At 37.7% G+C, this 26,416-nt stretch overlaps 5 protein-coding genes and 2 long non-coding RNA genes across 13 annotated transcripts in view; 4 read left to right on the top strand and 3 right to left on the bottom strand.

The window, feature by feature from the left end:
• The window catches only part of LOC149948665 (uncharacterized), a 1,844-nt gene extending 1,358 nt beyond the window's left edge, over nucleotides 1-486 (top strand). Inside the window, exon 8 of one of the 2 annotated variants that reach the window (XM_090173736.1) lies at nucleotides 7-486. In XM_090173736.1, coding sequence (XP_090029862.1) covers nucleotides 7-72 — 66 coding nt within the window. In that variant the 3' untranslated portion in view covers nucleotides 73-486. The remainder of the gene's footprint in view (nucleotides 1-6) is intronic. The other variant, XM_090173737.1, reaches the window with a different exon arrangement.
• Nucleotides 487-1,764: 1,278 nt separating this feature from the next.
• Nucleotides 1,765-3,530, bottom strand: LOC149948664 (XK-related protein 6-like). 2 transcript variants are annotated; one of them, XM_090173734.1, is made up of 6 exons: nucleotides 3,173-3,530; nucleotides 2,924-3,001; nucleotides 2,641-2,852; nucleotides 2,259-2,547; nucleotides 1,946-2,177; nucleotides 1,765-1,887 (listed from the first exon to the last, which is right to left on the bottom strand). In XM_090173734.1, exons 1-6 carry the CDS (start codon nucleotides 3,373-3,375, stop codon nucleotides 1,816-1,818), a joined length of 1,086 nt encoding a protein of 361 aa, XP_090029860.1. In that variant the 5' UTR covers nucleotides 3,376-3,530; the 3' UTR covers nucleotides 1,765-1,815. The 2 variants fall into 2 exon arrangements, with proteins under 2 accessions (XP_090029860.1, XP_090029859.1); XM_090173733.1 differs by having other exon boundaries at nucleotides 2,924-3,530.
• On the top strand, nucleotides 3,485-5,114 carry MrgBP (MRG/MORF4L binding protein). Its single transcript, XM_090173735.1, has 4 exons — nucleotides 3,485-3,750; nucleotides 3,926-4,047; nucleotides 4,115-4,808; nucleotides 4,877-5,114. Exons 1-4 carry the CDS (start codon nucleotides 3,543-3,545, stop codon nucleotides 4,993-4,995), a joined length of 1,143 nt encoding a protein of 380 aa, XP_090029861.1. The 5' UTR covers nucleotides 3,485-3,542; the 3' UTR covers nucleotides 4,996-5,114.
• On the bottom strand, nucleotides 5,083-8,143 carry LOC149948662 (stromal membrane-associated protein 1-like). 5 transcript variants are annotated; one of them, XM_090173729.1, is made up of 9 exons: nucleotides 7,815-8,141; nucleotides 7,461-7,594; nucleotides 7,218-7,391; nucleotides 7,063-7,143; nucleotides 6,816-6,987; nucleotides 6,334-6,743; nucleotides 5,990-6,199; nucleotides 5,675-5,886; nucleotides 5,083-5,154 (listed from the first exon to the last, which is right to left on the bottom strand). In XM_090173729.1, exons 1-8 carry the CDS (start codon nucleotides 7,933-7,935, stop codon nucleotides 5,695-5,697), a joined length of 1,494 nt encoding a protein of 497 aa, XP_090029855.1. In that variant the 5' UTR covers nucleotides 7,936-8,141; the 3' UTR covers nucleotides 5,083-5,154; nucleotides 5,675-5,694. The 5 variants fall into 5 exon arrangements, with proteins under 5 accessions (XP_090029855.1, XP_090029858.1, XP_090029854.1 ...); XM_090173728.1 differs by lacking the exon at nucleotides 5,083-5,154 and adding an exon at nucleotides 5,192-5,586; XM_090173730.1 differs by lacking the exon at nucleotides 5,083-5,154 and adding an exon at nucleotides 5,192-5,616 and having other exon boundaries at nucleotides 5,990-6,196.
• A 3,634-nt stretch (nucleotides 8,144-11,777) lies between these two features.
• On the top strand, nucleotides 11,778-23,906 carry LOC149948659 (uncharacterized). The gene is made up of 2 exons (XM_090172349.1): nucleotides 11,778-12,296; nucleotides 19,689-23,906. The coding sequence occupies exon 2, from the start codon at nucleotides 20,032-20,034 to the stop codon at nucleotides 20,896-20,898; it is 867 nt and encodes a 288-aa protein (XP_090028475.1). The 5' UTR covers nucleotides 11,778-12,296; nucleotides 19,689-20,031; the 3' UTR covers nucleotides 20,899-23,906.
• On the bottom strand, nucleotides 13,035-14,244 carry LOC149948661 (uncharacterized). The gene is made up of 4 exons (XR_016480428.1): nucleotides 14,038-14,244; nucleotides 13,891-13,969; nucleotides 13,378-13,618; nucleotides 13,035-13,282 (listed from the first exon to the last, which is right to left on the bottom strand). It is a non-coding gene; the product is annotated as an uncharacterized LOC149948661 (long non-coding RNA).
• Nucleotides 15,648-16,527, top strand: LOC149948660 (uncharacterized). Its single transcript, XR_016480575.1, has 3 exons — nucleotides 15,648-16,105; nucleotides 16,173-16,354; nucleotides 16,409-16,527. It is a non-coding gene; the product is annotated as an uncharacterized LOC149948660 (long non-coding RNA).
• Nucleotides 23,907-26,416: the final 2,510 nt, after the last annotated feature.

Genomic DNA, 26,416 nt, shown 5'->3' with positions numbered 1-26,416 from the left:
TCTCAGATAGGAAAGCAGAATAGAAGATCCAAATTTTTACTCCTCTCACCATTGCAAGAAATTAATTCTTAACTTTCTTCACATTTTTTTCTTGACAATATTTACCTTTTACTGAACATGTAATTTTAACTTTGTGTAATTTTAATGTACATTACATCTTTTATATCAATGTTTCTAAAATACATGGCCAATGTTTTTTAATCTATCCACAAATTTTGCACTGACGAAAAAAACTACCATTAACAAAATTCCCAAAGCAAAAGTAACATAATGTGTTATCAACAGGGGTAAATAGTAAAGGGCTGGTTGTCCACAAAATATATACCACAAAGACACTAATAGCACATTCTCAATAAACAATATAAAGTGGTAACTGTAAATTCGTACGCAGCCTTTCTGGCGTTCTTCCAAATTTACATTAACAAAGTTAAATATATAAACCAAACTCAAAAGAGCAATTATTGCGTGCTTGTATGGTCGACTCTTGGAGTTTTTAAAAAAAGCCAATGAAATAAAAATCATCATAAAAATCCAATGGAGCCCACAAAATGGTACTACCCACATGGGAAAGACACTAGCAAATAAACTTAACGAAAGAACGCGACTAGCAATGAAGAAAAATTGGAAAAGCGCCCATGATATGGAACGTAGCCAACTCATTTGTTTGTATAATATATTAGTTTCCTTTTCCGTTCTAAAATGAGAAGCTAATGACCAAGCTACAGATGCAACAGATGCTACTGCCACAACTATTTCCTTAAATAACACGATATTTACTTCCATTTTATGGGTAAATTTTATCAGAATACATATTTGTAGTATTAATTGAGGTGCAGTTTCGATATAAGTTTCCAGAACATATAAGTAAGATGCAGCTAGTGATTCCAGTTTGTGAGAAGTTAAAGCTTTTCGCAAGTCTTTGTTTTTCACAAGAATGTAAGGTTTGTTTTCATTATTACCATCTTGCCGTTTATAAAGAATTAAAAATTTATTTTCCAGTGTTGCTTTGGGATCTCTGGGTTCAAATTTGTTGATGTTGGACAATTTAACAATAGAATTTACAGTGGAGTTATATTTAATGCCATAATAAAACGCTTCTAAAAACCTAAAAATATTTCTGAAATTATGAAAGATATTTCTAGCGATAAAAAGTTCAAGAACTACAAAAATTACCTGAAAATTGGAGCAATCAACAGTATATGTATTATAATTCTACAGAACCACCTAAGCTTTGATATTTTTTCTCCAGTTTCTTTGTCGTAATATAAACATAAGAAAAAGCTAACTGTAGTCTTCAGAAGTGCACCAAAAGCAATCATAGTTATTGTCCAACAATATGGCCAGTTTAAATCACGATCTTGTTTGTACAAACGATAACGAGAAAGTACAACAAGAATGTCATTAACAATATCATACGCTAATAACAAGGCAGAGCCAAACAAAACTAAACCACTTAGAAATGACATCTTAGTGGCTAGTAAAGTGGCTATATTAACTTCGTCCAAAGTAACTTCGTGAAAACTATTTGGAGATTGGGTAAATAGCTCTTCATTTTCATTAGAATTTTGGTCAAGGTTGGGTTCATTTAAAACAGAAATTTCGAAACTCTCTTCTGCGGGTACTATACCATCCATCTTGTAATTAAAAAAAACCCCTTCTGACATTGCGCAAATTTTGTATGTTGAAGATATATATGTATTATACCAATATCTTATCATATTAACATACTTTGCTGATAAGATGAGATTAAGGAAATATCACAAGTCAAAATGGTAAAAAAATACTATATTACTGATCAACTTGATACATTATTTTTTACGCTTTTTCAGCTTGATCTCGTACAAGTCCAACCCATTTGCGAACTTCATAATAGCCATTTAAAATAACCTAAAAATACTTGTTAAAATTCCATTTCTTAAATACAAATAAAATGTGTAAAACTTACGTTCATTAAAATTCCACTAGAAAAAAAAGTGCAGTGAATAACTATCCCTGGTAAAAAATACCACAGTCCTTTGTCACAATTGTAACTCCACCAAACCATCATGATGATATTTTCACAAAGTACAACAAGATAATAAAATATTCCATTTCTAATGTTATTTCCTTTTTTAATGCTGATGAAACTGAATATTAAAATAACAGCCAATTCAGCATATTCCCCAAGTTGTACGAGCCTGAGAAAATGGAAACAATGATAAGTAAGGAGAAAGAAAGGAATTGAAATAGCGGGAAATTAAACAAAAAAAGTTAGTTACATTGACGTTTTAGTTCCAACTGCTAACCCCAATTGGAAAATGAGGAAAACCATCAAAACCCAATGTGCAACTATTATTCCCACAAGTCTATAAGGGCAAACAGTTGCCAATAGACTCATGGCTACTATACGGGAAGTAACAAGCAAGAGCTGGTTAAAAGCTCTCAGGATTTTCTCAAGAATGCTAAAATTTTCTCCTCTAAGATTTTCTTGTTTGAATTGTTGTAAGAAAACCATGGAGAGCGACAAAGACAGCAACGAGGCAATGATGGAAATCACTTGAAGACATGCTTTAAGTGCAAAATTAGGAAAACAAAAAAATCATGCTACAATGTCACCCACATGCGTACAAATTTAAAGTAAATAATAAAAAGATATCTTACCCCTAAAGGGCGATAGTGTCTCAAAGATTTGTAAGACGATACATATTTGGATGACTAACTGGGGTGCACTTTCAAAATAACTTTCTAAAAGTTTGAGAAATGAAGAATCATAATCTTTCTTGGCGTTGTGCTCCCTATCCTCTTTATCCAATTCATCTTGGTCCCGCCTTTTGTGTCTAATCTTGATTTCATGTTGAAAAAGATAAAAGTACCTAAATAAAGAATTGAATGTATTAGAATCTTCTTCAGTTATCGTTACTATTGGCTTTTCATGTTTTTATACCTTAATATAGGGGCTATGTGAAGACCTATCAAAATTCCAACGACAATTCTTTTCCATTTGGGCAAAATATTTCCTTTTCTGTGATCAGTTACATACCAATTAAGATCATGAGCAACAATAATGAAATGGGGAACAAAAATAAAAGTTAACGTTAACCCAAAATACCAATAGTTATAAGACATAAAATAGAGAATGGCTGTGTAAAAATCACTAAAGACGTCATATACATAAATTATCATTGACACGAACGGCATTATTAGGCAGTAATTACGCCTCATGAATTTAAGGAAATATTGACAGTCACATTTATTAGACAAGATCCTTGTTGGATTTTGATATTTCACATCGTTAAGCCTTTGAGTGTCACTGGAACGCCGAAATTCGATCAAAGGTACAGTACCACCACTAGACTTTTCAGTATCGCGGCTGTTATCTGCATTTTTGATGGCCATTTTAATCGCACTTTATTGTAAAAAAATTTTTAGTTTGGCGAGCTCGGGCATATTGTGGTCTAAGCTCCGTGAATATTAGCTAGTGATTATTAGTAATTTCAGGAAATTTCATTTATGAAAAATTGAACACTTCAAATGACGCTGTTACTGAAAAACAATTCCCATGAATGAAAACATGCTGTCTGCTTAAAAGTTTGTCACCAATCGACGCGTTTCTAGAGATTAGCTCGTCCAATCAAAAGAAAGCTAAAATTAATTTAATCATGGCCGTCAAGGATGATAGACCGGGTAATTCTTCTGAAGATATGGGGCTTGATTGGAGTGTGGAAAATGAAGTTCAACTATTTCAAGCCATGACTGGGCATAAACCCGTTGGTAAATAGTAAAATTAATATTCAATCACATTTAATATCCAATCACATTTAATATCATACAAATATTGGCATTATGCCTATAATGATAACCTCCAGCCTTGGTCCCGTAGCATGATTATCTTGATAGCATCACCACATTGAAAACCTTTTCAAAGTGCAAATAATATTTTTTTTAGGAGTTAATCGTTATTTTCAAATGGCCTGTATTCACGAAAAACTGTCAAATTCATTGAACAAAGAGATATCATCTCAAATAATATGGGAGAAATTAGACACCATGTATGATATGGCTGCCTTGGTAGGTATTTTGCTAGGCCAATAATAGAGTATATTGTACAACGCAACTAAAGTGACTTTTTGATTAGCACGAATCAGAAATAATTCCATTCCCTAATGAAGAAATGGATTTCTCTTTGCCTAATACTGATTTTGGTTCATTGCTGCTTCAAAAACAAGGAAATGAATCCATAGACCCAATTGTTACAACACCAAAAACCAATGTAATTCTAAAGTCTGAAAGTAAATCTATGAAAACTGAGAGTACCAATCAAGAAATGAAGAGTAAAACTGGAAAAGAGAGTTACAACCTCAAAGGCAAAGTGGGCGATCTATTAAACACTCCTAAGTCTTTTAAAAGCGAAACCCCAAATCCTAAAACCAAATTGGATTCAAACATAACTAACCCTAATAAAAGCAGTGCAAGAGTTGAGGCTACGTCAACTAGAGTGCCACAAAGTGCCAAATCAATTCATAAAGAGTCTCTTCACTCCAACAAAAGTGTTAAACAAGAAATTTCTTTGTCCAAAACTTTGAAGGACTCATCATTGTCAGTTAGAAGTGTAAAAATTGAATCCAGGAAAACAGAACCTAGTACCCCTAAAACTCATAAAAGTGATGTCCAATCAAATTCAAAATCTCAAGTTAAAGAAAAGGGCGCAACTTTACGGGGTGAAAGAATAGACTCTAGTTCTAAATCTAACAAAGAATCATCCAGATCCAGCAGAGAATCTTCTAAATCTAGAAATAATAACGACAGTTCGTCAGACGATATGCCTTTGAGTTAAGATCTTTCCAATAAGCCCTGTTATTTGTTATAGTTTTTAGACCACTAAAAAATTTTATTTCAGGTTCTGTGACCAAATCTAAGAAGCAAGAAGAAACAGCTAAAAGAAAAAGGCCAAGCCGTAATACAGACGCAAAAGGAAACAGCCCAAACATATCAACTTTGAAACGGAGGAGAAATTGATTTCTTTTAGGTCCTACTATTATTAGGATATTCTTAAATTGATAAAGATATTACGCTTACATAACTATGATAAAACATCTTCGTTATGATAAAACACTTTGCAATAAAATAACGTGTCTTTGAAATATGGTCCAGTTTCTTTTTAAAGGTGTATATAATCTATTAAAAACGAATGGTTGTTTCTATAATCAATTTAGTACATTTAACAAAGTGAAAAAACAGTGCAATGCTATCACAAATTATAATACATGTACAGCAATAATTTTTTTTTAAATAATTGAAACTTGAGAAAGTAATGTTACTAACTTCCAAAATATTAATAAACCAAAGAAAACAGCACCCCCTTAATGGAAAATAATCACATACTCCAGATAACTATATACAAATATGTAAAACTGACCAAAACAATTATCAACAACTTTTGTACTGACTATTGTATTCTTATGTACAAAGACTTATTTATGATTATAATACAAGTACACATACAAATTAAGGATATTTTTTAAGAAGGGGGGGGGGGTGAGAGTTTGGGGTGGCTTGGAGTCTTCTTACACTGGGTATTAGAGTTAAAGGTACCAGGTATTATTGAACCTTAAGCATCAAAAACGAAAATAGAATCTTCTACAAAAAAAGGTTTTCAGCATTTTTGCATTTTACCTTTAAGGGTTTCAAAACTCACCTAGTTATTAGCAATGAATTTTACTGCCATAGATTGGTTGATAATGTATGTCCTTGCGTGGGTCGCATACCCCAACCAGGCACTACTTGCCCACTAGTAGGCAAATTGACAATTCCAGGATTAGGCACGCCAGAAGGAACAGTAACACCCCATTGAGGATTAGGGGCCATTCCTACTCCACTTATTTGAAAAGCAGCCATCTGCTGCTGAACCTATAATAGTGAAAACTATTAATAATGGGTTTTATAGATAAAAGGTCGCTAGAAGTTCAACTTGCTTAAACAAATGGGTAATTTAAGTATTAATATTGCTAACCTGCGCGAGGTTAACATTCGCCATCTGGGGAAACTGTAAAGAATTCGTCATCACATTACACTGATTAGGGTCTGTGGCTATTAGATTAGTAAATTGCGGCACTTGTGGCTGTTGGTGAAGGTGCATTTGCGGCTGAGTGACCGCTTGCTGGCGACCCCCTTGCATACCCATTGTTAAGAAAGGGTTAGAGACACTAGCGTTTGTTAACTGCTGGTGAAAAAAGTTAAAACACCCAAGATAAGCACACCCAAAGCCAAGAAACAATGAAAATAAAATACTTATCAAGCTAAAAACAAAGCTGGAGTGCTTTGTGTAAATTTAATTTAACGAATTAATTATAAAACCTGATTTATAGCCTGAGCCTGCATTCCTTGCATCATAGCTCCTTCTTGAGGAACAATATTGGTGGGAGGGACTCCGGCTTGAGGCCAGCCAACAGGGGCCACTCCCGGTTGGCAGTACATTGAATTGGGATTTACGTAAACACCACCTGGAACTCCAAAAGTAGGTTGAGGAGGTAAAGATGGTTGAGTGGATCCATTTCCGTACAGAGAAAGAATTGATTCTTTGCTGAGAACAGATTTTTTTGCAGCTTCAGAACTTATTTCGTTGAGTTCATTATTGGTCCCTGAAGGTTTTGATTCGACTGAACTATTTGGACTGGTAGCGAAACTTTGCGTCACAGGTTGTGCACTCATGAAAACGTCAAATGGGTCATCATTAGTGGCTTTAGCACTATGATCTCCATTCATATCTATAAATATGTGCTATTAGAACAAAACTTAATCTTACCAGGTAAACCAAGAAACAGTGAAATTAATTTAACCTAATCCCAAAAGATCGGCACATGAACTACCACTTGTGTCATTTTTCCCTTGAGCAGAATGATCTCTTTTTCCTATTGATGCTGGTGAAACATTAGCACTACCGCTGTTACTAGGTGGTGCACCTCCAGATCCACCATGAGGACGTGGCAATGCCGCAGTTTGCTGAGCAGGCTAAATTTTAATATTTTTTTTTGAAGGAAAAGAAACTATTAAAAAGTAGTGCAAGTGTGGAAAACATTTCCTTACAGGCAACTCAACATTTGGCAGATTTTTATTCCGAGTTCGTTTCTTTTCTCTTTCTTTTCTATGCTCTTCTTCTATATCAAACTATTATGGGAATTTGTTAACTTTAATAACCAAGCCAAGCAGTCATATTATTTAAAAGTAAAAATCAGAAGTACCGCCGGTTTTGGGCTAGTAGGTGGAATCCATTCTTTAGCGATATATTTTTTCTGTTCATATTTTGCTCTCACAAATGCTTCGAGAGAAGAATCAGTTTGGGGTCTTCTAAAGTTATCTGGAAGATTAGCTTCATAAACTGCCCTGGCTTTACTATTTCCCATTTGTTGTAAGCACTAAAATCATATACATGGTTAATTAACAAAAAAAATTGAAAAACAAATTGTTTTAAAATTTCTACTTACTCCAACTTGCTCAGCAGTCCAAACATCTAAGTTTACAGATTTAACCTTGGAAATATGTACTCCTAAATTTCGGTGAATTCCCGCACACCGAATGCATAAAAATATTCCAAGATTCCAGGATGCCCATCTAGGACCTTCAAATTTAACAATAAAGCGGATTTTAAGTTAATTAATTTTAATATAAGAAAGGGAAGATCACAAAGATAAGCAATGGAGGACCACCATTCCCCCTCCCCCCCTCCTTACCTGCCGCTTTTGCTTGACCAAGGCTTACCGTAAATATGAACATATCAAAGTTCCGAGTTACAAACCATTACAAGCTATTAATATTCATTTAAAAGGAAATAATCTAACCTTTTGCGTCACAATCGACACAGTATTTATTATCTTCTTCCCGTAGTAATTGGCCTAAAATTACTTGACACTTTTCTTGAACAAGTCGTTGTTTATCTTTTTCAGATTTGCTTGTAGCCATTTCGTTACGATTATTTATATTTCTATTGAGTATAAGTGAAATAAACTAATTTACACTGCGAAAAATTAAAAATTTAGCGAAATATCGACAAATTAAAGTTTACGTAAGCGCTTAAATTTGTGACACGACTTGGTTGATATTTCCACCCATTTCCGTGGAAAAATAAATTTTTAAAGCAGCCAATCACCGGTGATTACTAAGTATATAGACTGGCTGCGTTCAACAACCTTCTAATTCATTATGAAATCAGAAAAGCCGTAGCCATGGAATACGACCGGCCGTAACACTAGGTGGTTTTTTTTTGCTTGTCCGAGGACAAGAAGTGTAAACTTTTTACCCTAAAACGTTTTATTCGCCTGTTCTCGGAGTAAGATTTACCCTGTCCCGAATTTTGTTCGCTTCTTCCACAGCTCTTAGGTTACACTTTTTACTCCTCCTCGAAAGGAGGTGTAGAGCCATAGAAATCTTATACTCCTACCTAGAATGCTCCCGTCTACGGGAGAACCTGACGCCAAGACATTTTGTAGCAACGACTAATTATTATATAGTCTTTGCTTAAGCTTCAGCCAATCAGCGGCTATTCATTGACTACGGCAAGCCGCTAGCGCGATAACATGGCAGTTAAAAATAGTAGAAGCTCAGACGATTTTTACAGGATCCATCCGATCCAAGTTCACAGAATGGACGCTTCAATAAAAGATACTCGGTTTTTACTCCCCTCTCTAAATTCATCTGGGAAGGAGCTATTTCCGGTCGGTCGGTTAAACGGTTAAAATGGCTAGCCATATTTAAGCCAATTTGAGACGCGTTTTTGCCCTCATGATAATTTTGCGTCAGATAAGAAATGCGTCGGCTCACATACGAATGTTAATTTTCGGTAATATATTTTAAGGTAAAATATATAATGTTACTAAAACTAAGTATAAGAAGATAATATTATTATTATTATCATCCTCGTATGGTATAAATAGTTAAAATTATACGGAATATTTTTATATTACCGGGCAATTTTAAGGCTTCTCATGGAGGCAGAGTTAATTCATTTCGTATAAAATTATCTTTCGGAAAAAGATGAAAACTAATTCCTTTAGAACTTAACGTATTACTTTTGCAGTAAGGTATGCAACAAGTGTTTCCTTTTAACCAGGTAACTTTTTTGGCATGTTAAGGCTTAGCAAAAAACCGATGTTATGTAACTTATGTTCGAGAAAAGTTTCCAGCTTTCTAATATTTCAACAAGCACTATATAAATAGTAACTTATGAGTCCTGGCTGTCGGAAATATTACTTCTTGGCAATTTCTGGGAAGATGTTTTATTCAGTGCTTCCACTTTGAGGGTATTTTACCCTTTTTCGCGTAAAATTGACCTCGAGAGGGATTTTTTTTCGAGATTGAGGGTAATGGGTAAAATGAGGGTATTTTGAACATGGGAAATTTAAGGGTATTTAAAAATTTTGAAAATAATCTACCATGAAATATAATTTCCCTTTTTGACAAAGTGTAACTAAGTTGGCCGTAAGTGGAAAACTGGTTTTGCTTATGTCGAGACCTTTTTAGTTTCTTTCTCTGTTGTCAGCATAGATAGAGGAAACGTATATAAAGGTCTAGATAATATATTTCAAAGGGAGTGAATACGGAGGTGACAGCTAGCAGAAACGCGTAATTTCTGCATGCTATCCTTATAAGACGCTATATATCGGTAAGAAAGCTCGTGCTATCGTCGCGAGAGCCATTGTCTCCTGCTTAAAAATTATACTAAAAGTCACCAACAGATGGTGTCTAAAGACTACGGCCTGCGGAAAGGTCAAGCACTTAGTACTAAAATGCTAAGAAAGCTCGCGCTCTTGGTCACGTGCCTTCCTCGTGTCTGCTAGGTGTCAATTCCGTATTTTATGTTAGGCTTAGACACCACGAAATTTATCTAGACCTTTATATACATTTCTTATATCTATGGTTGTCAGGTTTGCCGATTGGAGCCATAGAAATCTCATAGGTAACTAGAATGCTGCCGTGTAACTGGAAAATGGCCCAAACGCCGTGGCAGACGAAGCCAGATCTCAGCCAATCAGAGCTCAAAGAGCGGTTCTGCCAAGAATTTAATGTCACCGGAGAGAATGACGTCACATATCTCCCGCTATAGTAACGGAACCAAGGAGGATTATTATCCTCCTTGGCGGAACCACTCTACGGCCTCTCATTGGCTGAAGGTTCAAGGCGAACTGATAATTAAACTACCTTTTTTAAATCGGTGTTTTTTATGGGTATTTTTAAATTAAAAATGGGTAAAAGTGGCTATTTTATTGTTTGATTCTTGTGGAAATTTTAACGGTATTTTTGAAATTTGGAAAGGGTAAAAGTGGGTATTTTTCAGTTTATGTCTGGGTAAAATGATCTTTTGGAAGTGGAAGCACTATTTAAGCGCCTATTCCCATAGGTTTTTTCTTGAGTTTTTCACATGAACCACTTCAACGTTTTTGAATTTTTATTTAATAATAGTGTTAAGATTTTTTGAAATTTTAGTTTTGTTTTCATATTTACTTATTATAAGGAATATTTAAATACCATTGTGAGGAAGATAAATAAGATTTCGTTTAGGTTCGCTTTGAAAATATTTAAGCCTAGGCCTGACATAGGCCTAACTTTTAAAATAGCAGGCAAAGTCATGGCAGTTTTGGGAGAAGCAGTGACTGAAGGTCCTTAGTATTAACCTTTGTATTTAAAGGTTATTTCACATTTAAAGTAAGTAATATTATGTTTATTATTATGTTTGTAGAAACGTAGATAAACAAAAACCTTATGAAAGAGTAATTATATCCCAGAAAAAATACATTACACTAAAGAATAACACTGTATCACACTGATAATTGTCTTATTTTTCAAAACTTTACCTTTACTGTATTATACAGTATCCTTGAACACGCTAAGGCCGTGTTCTGTACAATTTTCATTGGACGAGCCTTTACGCTAAACGTTTTACGGAAAGGGGAAGACAATTTCCGAATTTCCCCTTCCGACGGCAGCAGGCGCTAAAGCGTCTAACCAATGAAAACTGTACACAAGAAAATTCACGGCTTTTGACGGGTTGCGTTCTTCTTGTGTGGGGTGCTGTGTTTGTTGTTCCTAGGTGGCACGGTGGCAGGCCTATAGCTTATATAGTCTTTGGCCTAGGCCCAACGGAAAGTTTTTGCGATCATTGGACCCCTGGACTTTTGTCTACGACTGATATTGACAAATTGAATTATATTGCAACTCAAGATGCAAATACTGCTGTAGAAAAACTTAATAAAGCTAATATATCAGCACTTGACAAGCATGCGCCTTTAAGACAGAAGTATGTTTGTGTTAACAATACTCCATGGATAAATGCCGAAATCAAACATCTAATGTATCTAAGAGACAAGTATAATCCCGCAACAAAGATCAGTCTCTCTCTCCATTTTTGGCGAAAAATACCTATTTTAAAAATAGAATATCTATAAAAAATGATAAAGCCCAGAAAAACATTTGGAATACCTTAAAGCCATACATAAAAAAGAAGAATGTTAATAACATCAATTGTTTGGTTTCGGAGAACAATGCATGGTCACTGAAGACCTTGCTGAAATTGTGAATATATTGAATGATTACTTTATAAATAACACCCCGATCACCCCCCCCCCGCCCCCCCAACCGACACGGATACATCTTTTAATAACTTTGCCCGTGTCAGTGAAAACCAAATATTGAAACTACTCTATAGTACAAAACCGAACAAGGCCTCTGGATCTGATAATATCTCCCCAGCCCTAATACATAATCTTGCTCCTTAATCCTTTCACATATCCTAGGAAATATCATCAACACCTCCCTCCAAACTGGATTTTTTCCAACCCTCTGGAAAAAAGGTAAAGGAAAAAGGTGGGGTGGCTGAGTGGTTAGCACTTTAGCCTCGCAGCAAGAGGAGCCGGGTTGATCCCAGCTAGTGGCACTGGGTGAAAATCCGGAACCACTCCTTCTGCGTAGAGTTTGTAAGTTCTCTCCCCACTGGTTAAAGGGGTTTTCCACCGATATCTTCGGTTTCCCCTTCCCATAAAAACTTGCCGAGGTTAACGGTAATAGTTAGTGTAGGGAGCCGTTGGCTCGCGTGGCATGAAGGGCTTGCCACCACCCTCCTACGCATTGTAACCCGGCCACCTGTTACTTGATCACGCACAAGCAGCATTTAAGGATGGTGACCCTACAGACCCAAACAATTATAGACCCTTAACTGTCTTACAGGCTCTATCAATGATGTGTGAAAAAGCTGTGTACGCACAAACTTATCATTACTTAAATACAAATGGATGGTCATCTATATCAGCTCCAATCAGGTTTTCGCCCAGGTTACTCGACCATAACCTGGATCTTTAGGGCCCGGTGCAGAGACGATTTAAAAATTATCGTAACTTTACGAGGATTGTAAAGTTACGAGAGCGGATTTACGATGTCGTAAAGTTACGATTTTGTAAATCGAAATCGCGGTGCAGAGACAATTTTTCGGGCTCTCGTAAATGACGAGTCTGGTATTTGGGAATCGGTTTTTGTTTAGGCTCCGCCCACTTATTGACCAATGAGAAAGCGTTATTTTGACGCAAAAATTTAAACATTTGTTTGAAGGCTCAACTCTATTTTAAAAGTTACTTATTTTTTGTGATTTTACACATTTTAAGAAAACAAGTTAGCTGAAAGTATTTTTTTGAGAAAGAATATGTGGAAAATGAAACCAGGTGAAGAGAGACAACCAAACTTTAGTACAAGAGAACTTCTAGCAATTATTAATTGTTTGGAAGCTAGGCCTGATTTATTGAAAACCTACAAAAGTAGTGAAGATGTGGAGAAGGCCTGGGCAGAAATTGGCCACGAAATTGCCTGTATATATGGGTATGGGCCTCATAAGAGCGACAGTAAAAATAAGAGCTAAGTGGACTGATTACAAAAGCACTGTTAAAAAAAGGAGGTGTCCGTTTGCCGTTTAATAAGTTAAGCTGCGTTGCACGGGATTAGAGGAGTTGATAGTTCACAAGTCAGGCACCAGGTTGGTTGTTTGTGCAAAGCTAGTGTTTTGAAATGAAACCACAATAGTCTAATTAAATTTTAATGAAAAGCTAGAAAATCCTCCATTGTAACAAGTGAAAATATTTCAGTGTAGCACGACTCATTGGCACTCCTAACTCTGGACTATTTCGGGTTACTCCCCTCAATATGCCAGCAAGTGTGGGTGGTGACGCTATAGATTTTTCACTGAAGAGACATGGTAAAATGGGCTTAGAAGTAGAATCACAGTTTCATTGGTTAAACATAATCTTGTTTAGCTTCCCAAATTGATGAGCTTGCATGAGAAAAGAAGTTTAGAAATATGGAAGAGTTGGTCGCAGATATTGGTACATTTCAATAAGGTCACGTAAAAACTATCAAGTCCTTTACCTTATTTGTACTCTCATAAACAGATGCAAGAGCAATGGGTAGTGAAAACCCATTTCCTCCACCTAGGCCTACAATGAAACCTATAGGGCTCAGTTTCTTGTTTCAAAGGCAGATCTGATACTGATATCGTTGTTCACATTTTGCCAGAACAATCTGAGTACATGATTTTCACAGGTTTAAAGCTTGGTTCACATACGTTAGCAGCTTTTCCATTTTCTCTGTGTTCTTGCGTTCCACAGCACTACAGAAGGCCGAGTGGGAAATGAGAAAATACAGAAAATTTATCCCAGTGAACCCAGTTTAACAATTTGAAAATTTAAAAAAAAACTTAAATTAGGTATTAAATTTTAGTGGGAAAGACTTTTAAGATAAATGTAAGTACATTATAAAGTAATTTTGGGTCAAATATTCAGGGGAAAATCTACAAAACTCAAGTTAATTTGAATGATAATAATTGTGGCTATACCGTGGAATGTGGTTGATAAAGACTTTTGAAAATATTGATAAACTCACGTGACAGTTTAAAAAGAAGTCACAAAAGGCAAACTACCAGACACCCAGCACCTAAGCCTTCTTTAACAGCTGCTAACACCTTAGAAAAAACAGCTCAGTCAGTTGTGAATTATCAAGAAAGGTTAAATGCAATTTTGGGTTCAATACTTTCCGAAATGGTAGCCAAACGGTCACAAGATGCTTAACTTGGCATTGCATTTTCCAATCATTTAGAAAATGCAAATAGAATTCTTATTGGCATTCACAACACTCAAGTACCTGTTGAAAATCTTTACCTTGGTGTTACATCAATTCCACTTCCTAACCCTAAAACAAAAAATCATTGATATGTCTAATCTTTCAAAATAAAACTGGTGCAAATTATTAATTACTTATCTTTAGCACTAAGATTGATGTTTTCAAATATATTATCATCCTTTCATATGCATTATTTCCATCTATATTTTGTAAACCACTCCATAAACTCATTGTTCATTATGTACCTCTTTCATTTTTCACAGCTGTTATTTTTTTTACTCTGATCAGCTGGGTTTGTTTTCTAATAAGAAGCCTCCATCTACCCACCAGATTTTTTTCGCAAAATAAAAGGCGCCCTTTTTGAATTTTTAATTATTCAAATAAATTACCATGTTTTCTTTTAATATATTTTTTTATTGGCGAAGAGCAATTAATTTACATTGAAAAAAATATTTGAAAGTAATCGACGAATAACATATTATTGAACCAGTAATAAATAACAAAGAATAATATCACAAGAGAACAAAATCATTGGAGTTATTAGAGAAACTAGAGTTTTTAGTTCCAAAATTAGAATCCTTGACCACGTGATTACATTATAAGAAAATTTGTTCTACAAGTATGTCCCCAAATTAAATTTAATAATGGGAGAGGGCGGTTTTAATTTTAAAAATCAAATCATATCGTAGAAAACTGAAATTATTCTTGATGTAAATTTCTTTGTCCATTCAAGTTTTCCACCAATTGATTTAAAATTTGATTAGCCCGAGCATGTAATTGAGCATTAGTGAGTTGACATGGGGGATCCTGTTCGCTTGTGCCATCTCGTTCTTCTACCATTGCCTCGGGCATTTCCACACCCTTGTCAAGGTAGAAATTGTACAAGATGACACAAGCGAATACAAATTTTCAAACCTTAAATCTGGGGCATACAGCAAATTGCCTCCTTAATCACTCCATGATCCTTGATACTGTGTATCTCTCGCCCATGTGGCCGTCACCCACTGTATACTTCCAGTCACGTAAAAATTGAAGCAAATAAGTATCTATAGAAAATAACAATGATTAGAAGTGGCAACATATGAGCATTAAAGAGCAACAAAAGGTAGGAAAATGTTAAAAGACCAAATTATTTTACAATGTTTTACACTCGGTTATTTTCCCTATGCAAATTTTTTATCCTCCGATGGTACATCTCCTAAAAACTGACCCTATACCACAAATTTTCTCTGGTTTTGTTTTGCACCCCTAGCTCACGAAAGGGGTGAGGTATCTTCCTTCCCAGATATTTTCTTCAAACTTTGCCCAATCGCTTTTCTTACTCATTTACTACTCAAAATCTAAGCCTAGATAAATATCAGTTTTAAGTATGAAAGAGTAGGATTAAAATATGTATTCCAAAAGGTTGTACAAAGAGTTAACAGAAGTGTTTGTCATATAACCGGTGTTAAAGCACATAATAGTAGTAAAAAAAAATTACATAGTGATAAAAAATATATTCCTACCAGCTGGGGGCCTATTCTTGTCTTGGCGATACGCATGTCGTTATGGCGGAATCGATAAAATATCGCCATAACGACATCGACCGGCGAAAACCGTATTCTTGTCTCCAAAACTCACTTCGACATCGCCGTATCGCCAGCGAATTATAACGACAGGGCTGGGGATGTCGGAATCGCGTTTCTTTGTCGTTATGACGTCATTTTTCGCTTCGAATCGCGGTATTTTCAAAATGGCTGCTTTACAGCTCGCATGTTTTGAGTTTTGGCGTCTGTCAGAAATGGAAGAAACGAAGAGTTTTGGGTGGGAGAGAGTTCTAAGAGATAGATCAAAAGCTTTTGAACTTTCGGAAAATTAGTTTAGAAGTTTATTTCACCTAGATAAGTATTTAGTAATAGAGATTTGTGAGCATCTAAAAGCGACGTTAGAGTCAAACGCGTCTAACGTAAGAGTTACGGATCTCCCTGTAGATTCAAAGGTGAGCCATGAATTTAAGAATTAAAGTTCGTAATTATTAGCGTTTTAATAATTATATGGTTCATTAGGCGTTAGTGGCTGTTCGATTTTGTGCTTACCAGAAAGCAGCTAGTTGGCAAAGATTTGTTTCTTGATGTCAGTCAGGCCACGGTCAGTCGCTGTCTGCATCAAGAAACCGATGCAATAAATAGCATTTTAATGCCAAAATGGATAAAATTTCCACTGAGTAAAGGGAAGCCACAAAGTTGAGGTAATTATCAAATCTTCTCATAGCAGATAAATATTAATTTAACAATGCGTATAGATTTATGGAGAAGACCAGATTTCCCGGGGGCCATTGCTGCAATAGATTGTACGCACATTGCAAATGTTGCTCCAAATTCACAAGATTCAAATTATCGTGAACATTTGTACATTAACAGGAAAGAAAACCATTCCTTAAACGTGCAATTGGTAAGCTTTATTTTTATATATAAATAATATACATGTACATTCAAAAATTTACATAGTTTTTATAGCTTTGCGATTGTGATTTGGTAATTTTGAATGTCAAAGCCAAGTTTCCTGGGCGTACTCATGATGCCCACATATACAAGGCATCAATGGTTTCAAGATATCTTTGAAAAAAGTTACCTAGCAACCAAGAACTCTAGAGATCATTCCTAAGGTAAGTTTTGAGTATTAACTTCTCAATATAAAGGTAGGTATGAGGGTGTATAGGTAACAGAAAAACAACTATTTTTCTTTTCAAAACTTTATTAGTGAAATTGTAAAAGATTCTTCAAAATAAAAAATTTGAATTTTTCACTTACTTTGTTTTAAAACTAAGCATATGAAACTCAAATAGTTTTTACAATACAAATTCTCCTTTGAGAACTAGCTATATGGCACCAAGTTTCCAACTGATCTTCCATTATCTTAGTTTGCTTATCAAGATTTGAATTTATTTTCTCAAGAAATTGTTGAGCCCTCGCATATGACCCTGTTGCCTTTGTTGGTTGCGACCTTTAAACGGTTTAAGCCAAATTATCTTTTCCAAATTTTAAATATTTTTAAAGTAAATGATTTTCTACTTACCTCGTGCAGCTGGAGAAATATTTTTACCTTGGGAGTGATTAGAACCAAAGAATATAAAGCCCCAGGAATGGAAGGATTGATATTATTGGCCGCGTGTTTTGGCCGAGCTAGAAACTTCCGGCAAAGCAAATCAGAGTAACTGGAAATGGTTACCGCAACCAGGTCTCTCTTTGAAAAGAAGAGGTGCAAAAGTTCCACTAGACGGAGCTACACCTTCCATTCCTGGGGCTTTATATTCATCGTTAGAACTCACAGACGCTACTGGTAAACTATGATTAAATCTTGGAGATCTGCAGGAATGGGAGCCAGTGGGAGAAGAATGGGCGATAGTGACTGAATATGGAGGAGCCATTGTTGAAGAAGCTGCGGGACGTTGATCTAAAGTAGCCAATGCCGCATCCATTTTCTTCAATTATCTGTTGTTAAAATCAAGAAATGTTAGCATGAAATGTATTCATGAAAGAATACTTACCCCAAAACCAGCTTCTGGTACTTCGTAGTGGCCAAATGTACCCCCTAGGCCGCTCAATAAACGAGAGCTGCCCAACATTTGCTCGACCTTCCTCAGTTGTCTTAGTTCTAGTTTGGGAAGTTCCAGTCAGCCAAACTCTGGAACATTTATGCATAAGTAATAGAAGTAACAGTATTTCTATTCCAAAAAAATTACTGCACCTCCAGTACGGTCCACCACAAGCATTAAGCCTTTGGACAAGACTAATGCACATCGCGGTGTACTGTACGCCTCGTTTGTACAGTTTGCATCAAACTTACGGCTAACGAAACGTTCATTAGCCTCCATGTATTCTAAAATTAAAACCTTTAGATTTCCGCAGAATTTTGTGGCGCGACTCAATGTTATTTTAAAAAAAACTACCAAAGAAGAACAAAAATGACAACTGCGAAAACGTAAACAAACGCAAAAATATTACAGCAGCCGACAGAAATAAATAAGTGCGATTCGTATTGGACGATTAGAGGGGCACGTCACCGGATGTTGACGTCACAACTCGCCTGGCGGTATTTTCGTTTTTACGACATTTCTGATAGCGACAGGGGGACAAGAATAAGGTTCCAAGCGAATGTCGTTATCTCGAATGTCGGTATGGCGAAGTGATAAGGTGGAATCATTATGTCGTAACCGAGACAAGAATAGGCCCCCTGGTCTCTCGTGATAAATACACTCATTTCCAACTGGTTCAACAACGTTTATTCCTCGATTAATTTCCTCAACTCTTCGCATCGCGAGCAGAGTGACAAACTCCGCCATTTTTGTTATCAATATTTCGCGTCGTTTACGTCTTTACGAGACCTCCAGAGCACTCGTAACTTTACGAGCGAAAGTCACTCGTAAAGTTACGAGCCTATTGTCTCTGCACACCATTTTCGCGAAAAAAATCGTAAGTTCTTTGGCCACGCCCACTTCCTCGTAAATTTACGAGGATTGTAAAGTTACGAGAGTGAAAAAACGTCTCTGCACCGGGCCCTTAATCTCTACGAGACAATTCTCAAAAAACTGGATGAGGGCTTATATGTTATTGTTACATTTATCAACTTGTAGTATTGAACTGAAATCTCTCAAAAATATTACATAAATTTATAAAATCAGCCTCGTTTAGAAATTGAACACTGAGGATCAGAGGCCAATAAAAAATTTAATACAGACGAGTTATCGGTCAACCTTCTATTCACTTCTGCGCTAAATTTATCCAAAATCTCGAAATATGTACCTTTTAATTTCTGGCTCACGTTCATGTTTTCATTTTCCCTGTTTCCTAAGCTATCGTAATTTATGAACTCTTTCAATTTCTTACTAACTACCCTTTTCCTTGGACCAAATTCACTCTTTGGATCTGGTATTAAAACATTTACTGTTTTGGCAAGCTTGGAAGCTTCGTCCCATATTTCAGTAAATTTAGTATCAGTTCTCATTTCTCTAAGTTCACTAACTGTAGCTTTGCACAAAGCAACGGCTCGTGAATATGCCAATTTGGAGTTTGGTAAATATTCCGAAAGACCATTTGTTGTTCCTAAAACCTCGTCTAAAGCAATTAACAGTACCAAGTTTTGAAAGTTTTCTAACTGAGAAATGTACCCTCTACACTCCGCCGACCCTTCCGATTTACCATTTTCAATAATATTGTCTAAACCTAATAATACGGCATCCAACGATTTCTGAAGTAGTTAATCCCTTTTAGTATACTCGACCACCTTGTATGGCAACTCTGGTGCATTTTCAGTACATCCTTGTAATTGAAAGCACTTTGTGATTCTAAAAAAAACTCGGATCTAAGTATTGAGTTGCACTGATAGTTGTAAATTGCTTGAAGAAGTCCAAGATCAATCGGCTCCTTCCCGGTAGGAAGGACTAACTGGGCATCGTGATACTGCTAGTAATCCGTGGCTGGGCTATCTCTCTCATATCACTTATCTGGCTTGCAAGATACCCATGTTGGGCTCCGTGGTGGGCGGTGAGTGGGGTTGATGAAATTTTTTGTTTTTCTTTATAGCTACCGAAAACAACTATCTTGAAACTGGATTCCTCGAGTTTCAAGAAATTTCCGATTTGGAAGACGCTGTCTTCCAGAGGTCCAAGCGACCTCGAAATGACTTTCCAGAGGTAGAAGAGGTGGTTAAGGAGAGTGTCGAAGCTACTTTCGCTAGGGAATTCCTCGCCCTAGATAGAATCCTTTGCAACAAGGATAACAAAGTGCAAGTGCAGTTGCACAGAAGATCAGGACGATCTTCAAAGCGGTGGAGACCATGGTATACGCCAGTCACCTGGAACTTGCTAGGGTGCAGGGCGCTTTTGATTAACTTAATGAGACTGTGAAAGATCTCAGAACGCAGAAAATGAGCTTCGCTAATGTTGCAGCCAGTAACGCAAGCTCAAAGGTTCCTGAAGTTCCCAAGGGCAGGAAAAAGTCCACCGCTAAGAAAGGGGGACCAAAGGTCCCGCCTAGGGGGGAAAATGTGGTGTTGCTCTATCCCACAGAGCAATATGAGACTTCTAGCTCTCTCAAGAAGAGGCTAGAGAAGGAGGTGGATCCCTCCAAACTGCAAATAAGTGTTCAGAGTGTCCGATCCTGTAGGAACGAGGGTCTGGTGGTACAGGTTAAAACCGCTAAAGATATGGAGAAGCTGATGAAGGGAATCAGCGACTGTGCTGCTTTGGCAGACAAAGTCAATGTGATAGCTCCAAAGCTCAATAACCCTAGGGTTATCCTTTACGGTGTTGACGAGGACATCGTAAAGGAAGAAATTGCTGCTAAGCTTATAAGCAACAATAAGCTCTCCTGCAAGGAGACAGATATTGTCCCAAAGTTCTCCCTGAGGAACAGAAAGGGTGGTGTTAACTGGGTGCTGGAGGGGCCTCCAGCCCTGCTTAATTCGTGGAAGTCGAAGAAGAAGCTCAATTTGGGCTACTCAGTGGTTGGTGTCAGAGAGCATGTGTATCTTAAAAGATGCTTTAAGTGCATGAAGATTGGGCACATAGAAGGTGGGTGCATTGAAAGTAGGAGGTATTGTTCCCTATGCTCAGAGGATCACAGCTACAAGGATTGTAAGAGTGATCTCAAAACTTGCAGAAACTGTGCCCTGAGTAATAGGGACAAGAATACCAAACACAACACTGCGCATTCAGCCCTAAATGGCCAGTGTCCTGTGTATAAGAAGGAGTTGGAGTTTCTAAAGAGTAGAACCAACTATGGAGGAGAGTAAGAACCTAAATTGTCTGCAGGTCAACTTAGGCAAGGGCAAAACTGCAACCTCTGCGCTTAGACAATGGACCTGGTGGTGAGCCAGGAAGCTGCTGTTTTCAGGTCCTTCTCTTTCAGAGAAGACAGCAAGCACTGTGAGGTGGAGTTATGAGGTGGTAACTACCTCTACCCAGGTGACCCATGGGAGGACCACCCAGCGGTCGGAGGTATTATAAACATCGTAGAGCAACTACCCAATGGCAATGGGGTAGAGGTGTTTATTGACGGTTCGTTGTCCAGTAGGGGTGCCGGAGTGGCATTTGCTGTGTACAAGGATGGTGTGGAAGTGTATAACGAGGTCACTCGCATTAAGCAATAAAAACAGTCATGGCCTATGCCATAAAATCCGTAAGGAGTTGAAACGGATGGTGACGCAGGTCACTTTTACTTGGATAAAGGGAATGAAAGGGCTGACTCTCTTGCAAAGTCAGCCATCGAAATTCCAGAGGAGAAGGAAATTAAGCCAACTAAGTTGGTGATAAAAAGGTGGCTCAATGAGGTGACGACTTAGGGCATATTGCATCACCCAAATGCATATGCGGTGCTCTGGAAGCAGACTCAGAGCACTATGTTCGTAATTGTCCCAAAACGAACCATTTGATAAGAAGACCACTCCAAGCGGATGGTCTTCGAAATCTGGATAACGAAACGATCAACGATCTTGAACGCGTAATGTGTTATATCGTTGTGAACTTTGACGAACTCATGAGTGAGTCGTGAGTAGGTGATACAAATATACGGGTGTATATTTGTTTTGTGTACGTCGTTTAGGAAGCATTTCCTAATTTGTATACAGGTCGACGGCTCGGCGGGGACAAATAAACTAAATTGCTGTGAGTCTGAGCTGAGACCATATTTTTGTAACGAGCCCGATATGAGACCTTTTAATTTTTATGAGACGGATATGTGTCCGTTAAATTTTTGCACGATTATGTTTCCCTTGGCCACTGGGGAGCGCTGCGAAAGAGCAACACGTGCCGTAGCCGTAACGCTTTCTTTCTCACCGACACGACCATCTTTGATTACTTTCTATTTGCGCTATAGCTAAAGCGCTAACAGCCCGTGATCACAGTTGGCCGTGTCGCCCTTGAAGAGAGCTCTGGCTTACTGGGTTAATACGGAATTTATGTAATTGGCTATTTTGGATAACGTTATTTAACCCAGTCGTTTTCAGATAGGTCCAAAGTAAACTACCTTCTAGAATTTTCGAAGATTGTTGTAGTGAAGAGAGTATACCAGGCCCGGTCGCCCGGCTGTTTCGTTTGACTTATGATTTATATATCAATATGAATAAATTTTAAGACTTAAAAAAGATTTTAAAAGACTGGAATGAGCCCCGCGAGTTATGCAAATTCTTATGAGACTGAGACGAGCCCTTGATAGTAACATAAATAAGTATGAGCCCGAGACGAGCTCAAATGTTTAGGGAGACGAATTGTGAGTTCGAGACGAGCTCTTGTGTTTAGGGAGAGGAATTGTGAGTTCGAGACGAGCTCTTGTGTTTAGGGAGAGGAATTGTGAGTTCGAGACGAGCTCTTGTGTTTAGGGAGAGGAATTGTGAGTTCGAGACGAGCTCTTGTTTTTAGGGAGAGGAATTGTGAGTTCGAGACGAGCTCTTGTCTTTAGGGAGAGGAATTGTGAGTTCGAGACGAGCTCTTGTGTTTAGGGAGAGGAATTGTGAGTTCGAGACGAGCTCTTGTGTTTAGGGAGAGGAATTGTGAGTTCGAGACGAGCTCTTGTGTTTAGGGAGAGGAATTGTGAGTTCGAGACGAGCTCTTGTGTTTAGGGAGAGGAATTGTGAGTTCGAGACGAGCTCTTGTGTTTGGGGAGAGGAATTGTGAGTTCGAGACGAGCTCTTGTGTTTAGGGAGAGGAATTGTGAGTTCGAGACGAGCTCTTGTGTTTAGGGAGAGGAATTGTGAGTTCGAGACGAGCTCTTGTGTTTAGGGAGAGGAATTGTGAGTTCGAGGCGAGCTCTTGTGTTTAGGGAGAGGAATTGTGAGTTCGAGACGAGCTCTTGTGTTTAGGGAGAGGAATTGTGAGTTCGAGACGAGCTCTTGTGTTTAGGGAGAGGAATTGTGAGTTCGAGGCGAGCTCTTGTGTTTAGGGAGAGGAACAAAAATATTAATGAGCTCGAGCTGAGCTCTCGTAGTTAGGAAAAAACTATGAGCCCGAGATGAGCTCTCGTATTTAGGAAAAAAAACTTAAGAGCCCGAGACGAGCTCTCGTGTTTTTGGGGAAATTATTGTGAAACCGAGACGAGACTAAGGCCAAACAAAACGTTTGGTGAGACTGAGCCCCAGACCAAATCTCTGTGTGCAGCTATGACGGCACATATGTGGAAATACCGGGAAACGAATTGGCGGACAGTCTCGCAGGAGTTACTCAAACCCCACGCCCTGGGCTTATTGACTTACTCCTTCCCTCTACTCTAGCGGAGTTAAAGAGTGCGCGTGGACGGGCTATTACCTCGGCATGGACACGGCACTGGCTCTCTCTGGCGGATTCTTGGCCTCTTCGCGATTTGAAGCTCAGTCCCGAATCTCGTGCTATTACGCGCGTTAATCTTACACGACGGGATGACACCGTGCTAGCGAGGCTCGGTTGCGGTACTCCTGTATTCGGTGTGGCACGTGAGAGGATGCCTCCCATATCATTTTTGAATGCCCCTCAAATGCAGCTGCTCGGAACTTACTTACTCAGGCTATGCTAATAACAGAAGGGTCTTACAGAAACATTAGCTGGTGTACTAAAGGGGATCCACGCCGGGTCCCTCGGTGTGATTGAGGAAACTTGTGGCATTCTGCGAAAGGCTATTAGCCCTTAACTTTAACCCTGTGTGAGAACCTTTGTCGATTGACTCTTATATATACACCAAATTCCCTTCTTTAGTGAGTTGCAGGCTAAGAAAGACAAAATATATAGTACAGTCGGCGCAAGGATACCTCAGACCATTTCCGGCCAGTCGACCGCGCGTAATTTAAATTTGACCACTTTACAGTCAATTTCAAATTTCGTGAGTTTCATCGTTTTTTCGCGCCATCTAGGAACCGAAATTGAAATCTATTTTTTAATTTCATGTTGTCATGAGTTTAATTACTGAATGCAGCTAAAGAAGGTTCGATAATTGAAGCTCCAAATATTTTAAATAGCCCAAGAGGTTACTATAAAAAGCATGATAAAGGTTTATTGTTAACAAGTAAAGAGAAAAATATAATTTTAAACGTCTATAGCTCATTAAGACAACTTTACCCCCAAGAAAGCGTGGTAACTATTTTAAAAGAATCTGCCGATTTAACTGGTAAGACATAGAAATAAATTTACAAAAATAAATAATTATACATACTATTTTATATTTAAGAATGATAGGAATGCCTTATCTTTTAAATTTGCTCGCCACCATAATTATGAAATTAAAAAATAAAGATTCCAATTTCGGTCTCTAGATGGCGCTAAAAGACGACAAAAAGAGCAAAATTAGAATTTGACCGTAAAATGGCCAAATTCAAATTTCGCGCGGGGGAATGACCGGAAACGATCTGAGGCATCCTTGCGCTGATTGTACTATATATTTTGTCTTTCTTAGCCTGCAACTCACTATAGGCTTCTACCTTACTCTGACCCCCCCCCCCTAACGTTCATAAAGGGTTTTTTTTTTAAATTCCTCATTACTTGAAAAAATATTGCCTAAACATTTCCAAAAGTTGTATTATTGGGCTTCCTTTTGGGCATAGAAATCGAAAAAATAACTAGAACGTTCATTCGAAGGGCGGCAAGCGCGCCGATTAGAATCTGTAGCTTTGACCATGCTTTTTGTTTGGCGGATGACGGAAGTATCGCCATTTCTGTCGTACCGTGAAAGTTCATTTTCTTAAATGCCTAGGCCTTCTTTATATACAGGGTGTTTTTTAACTCGAAAAAGTGATTTTTTTCAAAAAACATGTTTTCTAGAAAGTGGAAATTTGTACTGTACATTATAGTACCGGGGGACACTTTCTACCAAAATTCCTTCGAAATCGAAAAATATTTTCACGTTTTTTGAAAATTTAAATTTTAATCGCTAGGTGCTATAAGAAAATTATCAATGAGAAAATTGTAGAGCGTCACCGAAAACGTACAATTAGCGTTGGCGCGAAAAAAATAGACGTCTTTTTCACTGACAAAATACGACTTGAAAAAGTGACAAGTTGGGCAAGCTAAAATAACTTTTTTTGAATTCCATTGGGAGAGTAGTGTAACTTTATGAAAGTCAGAAATTTGTTAATCTGGTGTTTAATGCAATTTGGCTTGCAGTAAAACTCGCATTTGGGATTTTACATAGTAATAAGTACCATCCTTACAGAGCAACGCTTCACCACCGTTTACGAGATGGAGACGCTCAACAACGGCTGGATTTTTGCAACTGGCTGCTAAATTCCGTGCACGACGACCCACAATTCCTCCGCAACATGCTATTCTCGGATGAATCCTCGTTTGCAAGAGACGGGCCTTACAATCACAAAAATAATCATGTTTGGGAAGACACAAATCCACACTGGGGATATGAACACCGTCACCAATTTCAATTTGGGCCCTTGAATGTTTGGATTGGTCTTGTTGGAAACCGGTTAATTGGTCCAGTATTCTTACCGCAAAATCTAAATGGCCAGAGTTATTTAGATTTCTTGAGAAATGAGCTAGAATAACAACTTGACGAACTGCCATTGGCGCAACGAGCAAGACTGTGATTTCAGCAAGACGGTGCCCCGCCTCATTACCACAGAGCCGTGAGAGATTACCTAAACAACGAATTTCCACAACGATGGATAGGGAGAAACGGTCCCGTACACTTGCCAGCAAGGTCGCCCGATCTGACTCCGTTGGATTTCTTTCTTTGGGGCTTCGTCAAGGACAAGGTGAACGCCTCTCCGGTTGAGACCCTTGAAGAGCTGCGTCAACGAATTGTAAGCGCTTGCCGGGAAGTAACCCCGGAAATGATTCAAGCCGCCTTCGACAATATGATTGTTCGTGCCCAAGCCTGCATCGCAGCCGAAGGTGGTATTTTGGAAAGTACTTATAAATTTTGTTTGTAAGTAAATAAATAAAATGTCTCTTTGTTTTTTTCCAAAAATTCGCACTTTTCATCCTACGAAATTAAATCGTGTAATACCTTCTTCGCCATTGTCTCCTCGATTTTTCAGCGGTGTTTATTGCATTAAACACCAGATTCACAAATTTCTGACTTTCATAAAGTTACACTACTCTCCCAATGGAATTCAAAAAAAGTTATTTTAGCTTGCCCAACTTGTCACTTTTTCAAGTCGTATTTGTTCAGTGAAAAAGACGTCTATTTTTTCGCGCCAACGCTACTTGTACGTTTTCGGTGACGCTCTACAATTTCTCTTTGACACTTTTCTTATAGCACCTAGCGGTTAAAATTTAAATTTTCAAAAAACATGAAAATATTTATCGATTTAGATGCAATTTCGGTAGAAAGTGTCC

Source organism: Leiobunum rupestre, chromosome 4 (assembly GCF_980474605.1).
Source record: "Leiobunum rupestre chromosome 4, qqLeiRupe1.1.hap1, whole genome shotgun sequence".
NCBI lineage: Eukaryota > Metazoa > Arthropoda > Arachnida > Opiliones > Sclerosomatidae > Leiobunum > Leiobunum rupestre.
The sequence above is the reverse complement of the archived record's forward strand: the minus strand, read 5'-3'. Positions and strand labels throughout refer to the sequence as shown.

Bases quoted from the DNA above. Each gene is read 5' to 3' on its own strand.
- LOC149948662 (XM_090173729.1), bottom strand. From the start codon at position 7,935: ATGGCTACAAGCAAATCTGAAAAAGATAAACAACGACTTGTTCAAGAA. The intron at 7,144-7,217 runs GTACTTCTGATT...TTCCCATAATAG, and splicing joins CTACTAGCCCAAAACCGGCG to TTTGATATAGAAGAAGAGCA. The intron at 6,200-6,333 runs GTTTTATAATTA...TTTTTTCACCAG, and splicing joins AGGCTCAGGCTATAAATCAG to CAGTTAACAAACGCTAGTGT.
- MrgBP (XM_090173735.1), top strand. From the start codon at position 3,543: ATGAAAACATGCTGTCTGCTTAAAAGTTTGTCACCAATCGACGCGTTT. The intron at 3,751-3,925 runs GTAAATAGTAAA...TATTTTTTTTAG, and splicing joins GACTGGGCATAAACCCGTTG to GAGTTAATCGTTATTTTCAA. The intron at 4,048-4,114 runs GTAGGTATTTTG...CTTTTTGATTAG, and splicing joins TGTATGATATGGCTGCCTTG to CACGAATCAGAAATAATTCC.
- LOC149948664 (XM_090173733.1), bottom strand. From the start codon at position 3,375: ATGGCCATCAAAAATGCAGATAACAGCCGCGATACTGAAAAGTCTAGT. The intron at 2,853-2,923 runs GTATAAAAACAT...TTCTTTATTTAG, and splicing joins CACATAGCCCCTATATTAAG to GTACTTTTATCTTTTTCAAC. The intron at 1,888-1,945 runs GTAAGTTTTACA...AAGTATTTTTAG, and splicing joins CTAGTGGAATTTTAATGAAC to GTTATTTTAAATGGCTATTA.
- LOC149948659 (XM_090172349.1), top strand. From the start codon at position 20,032: ATGAGCTTCGCTAATGTTGCAGCCAGTAACGCAAGCTCAAAGGTTCCT.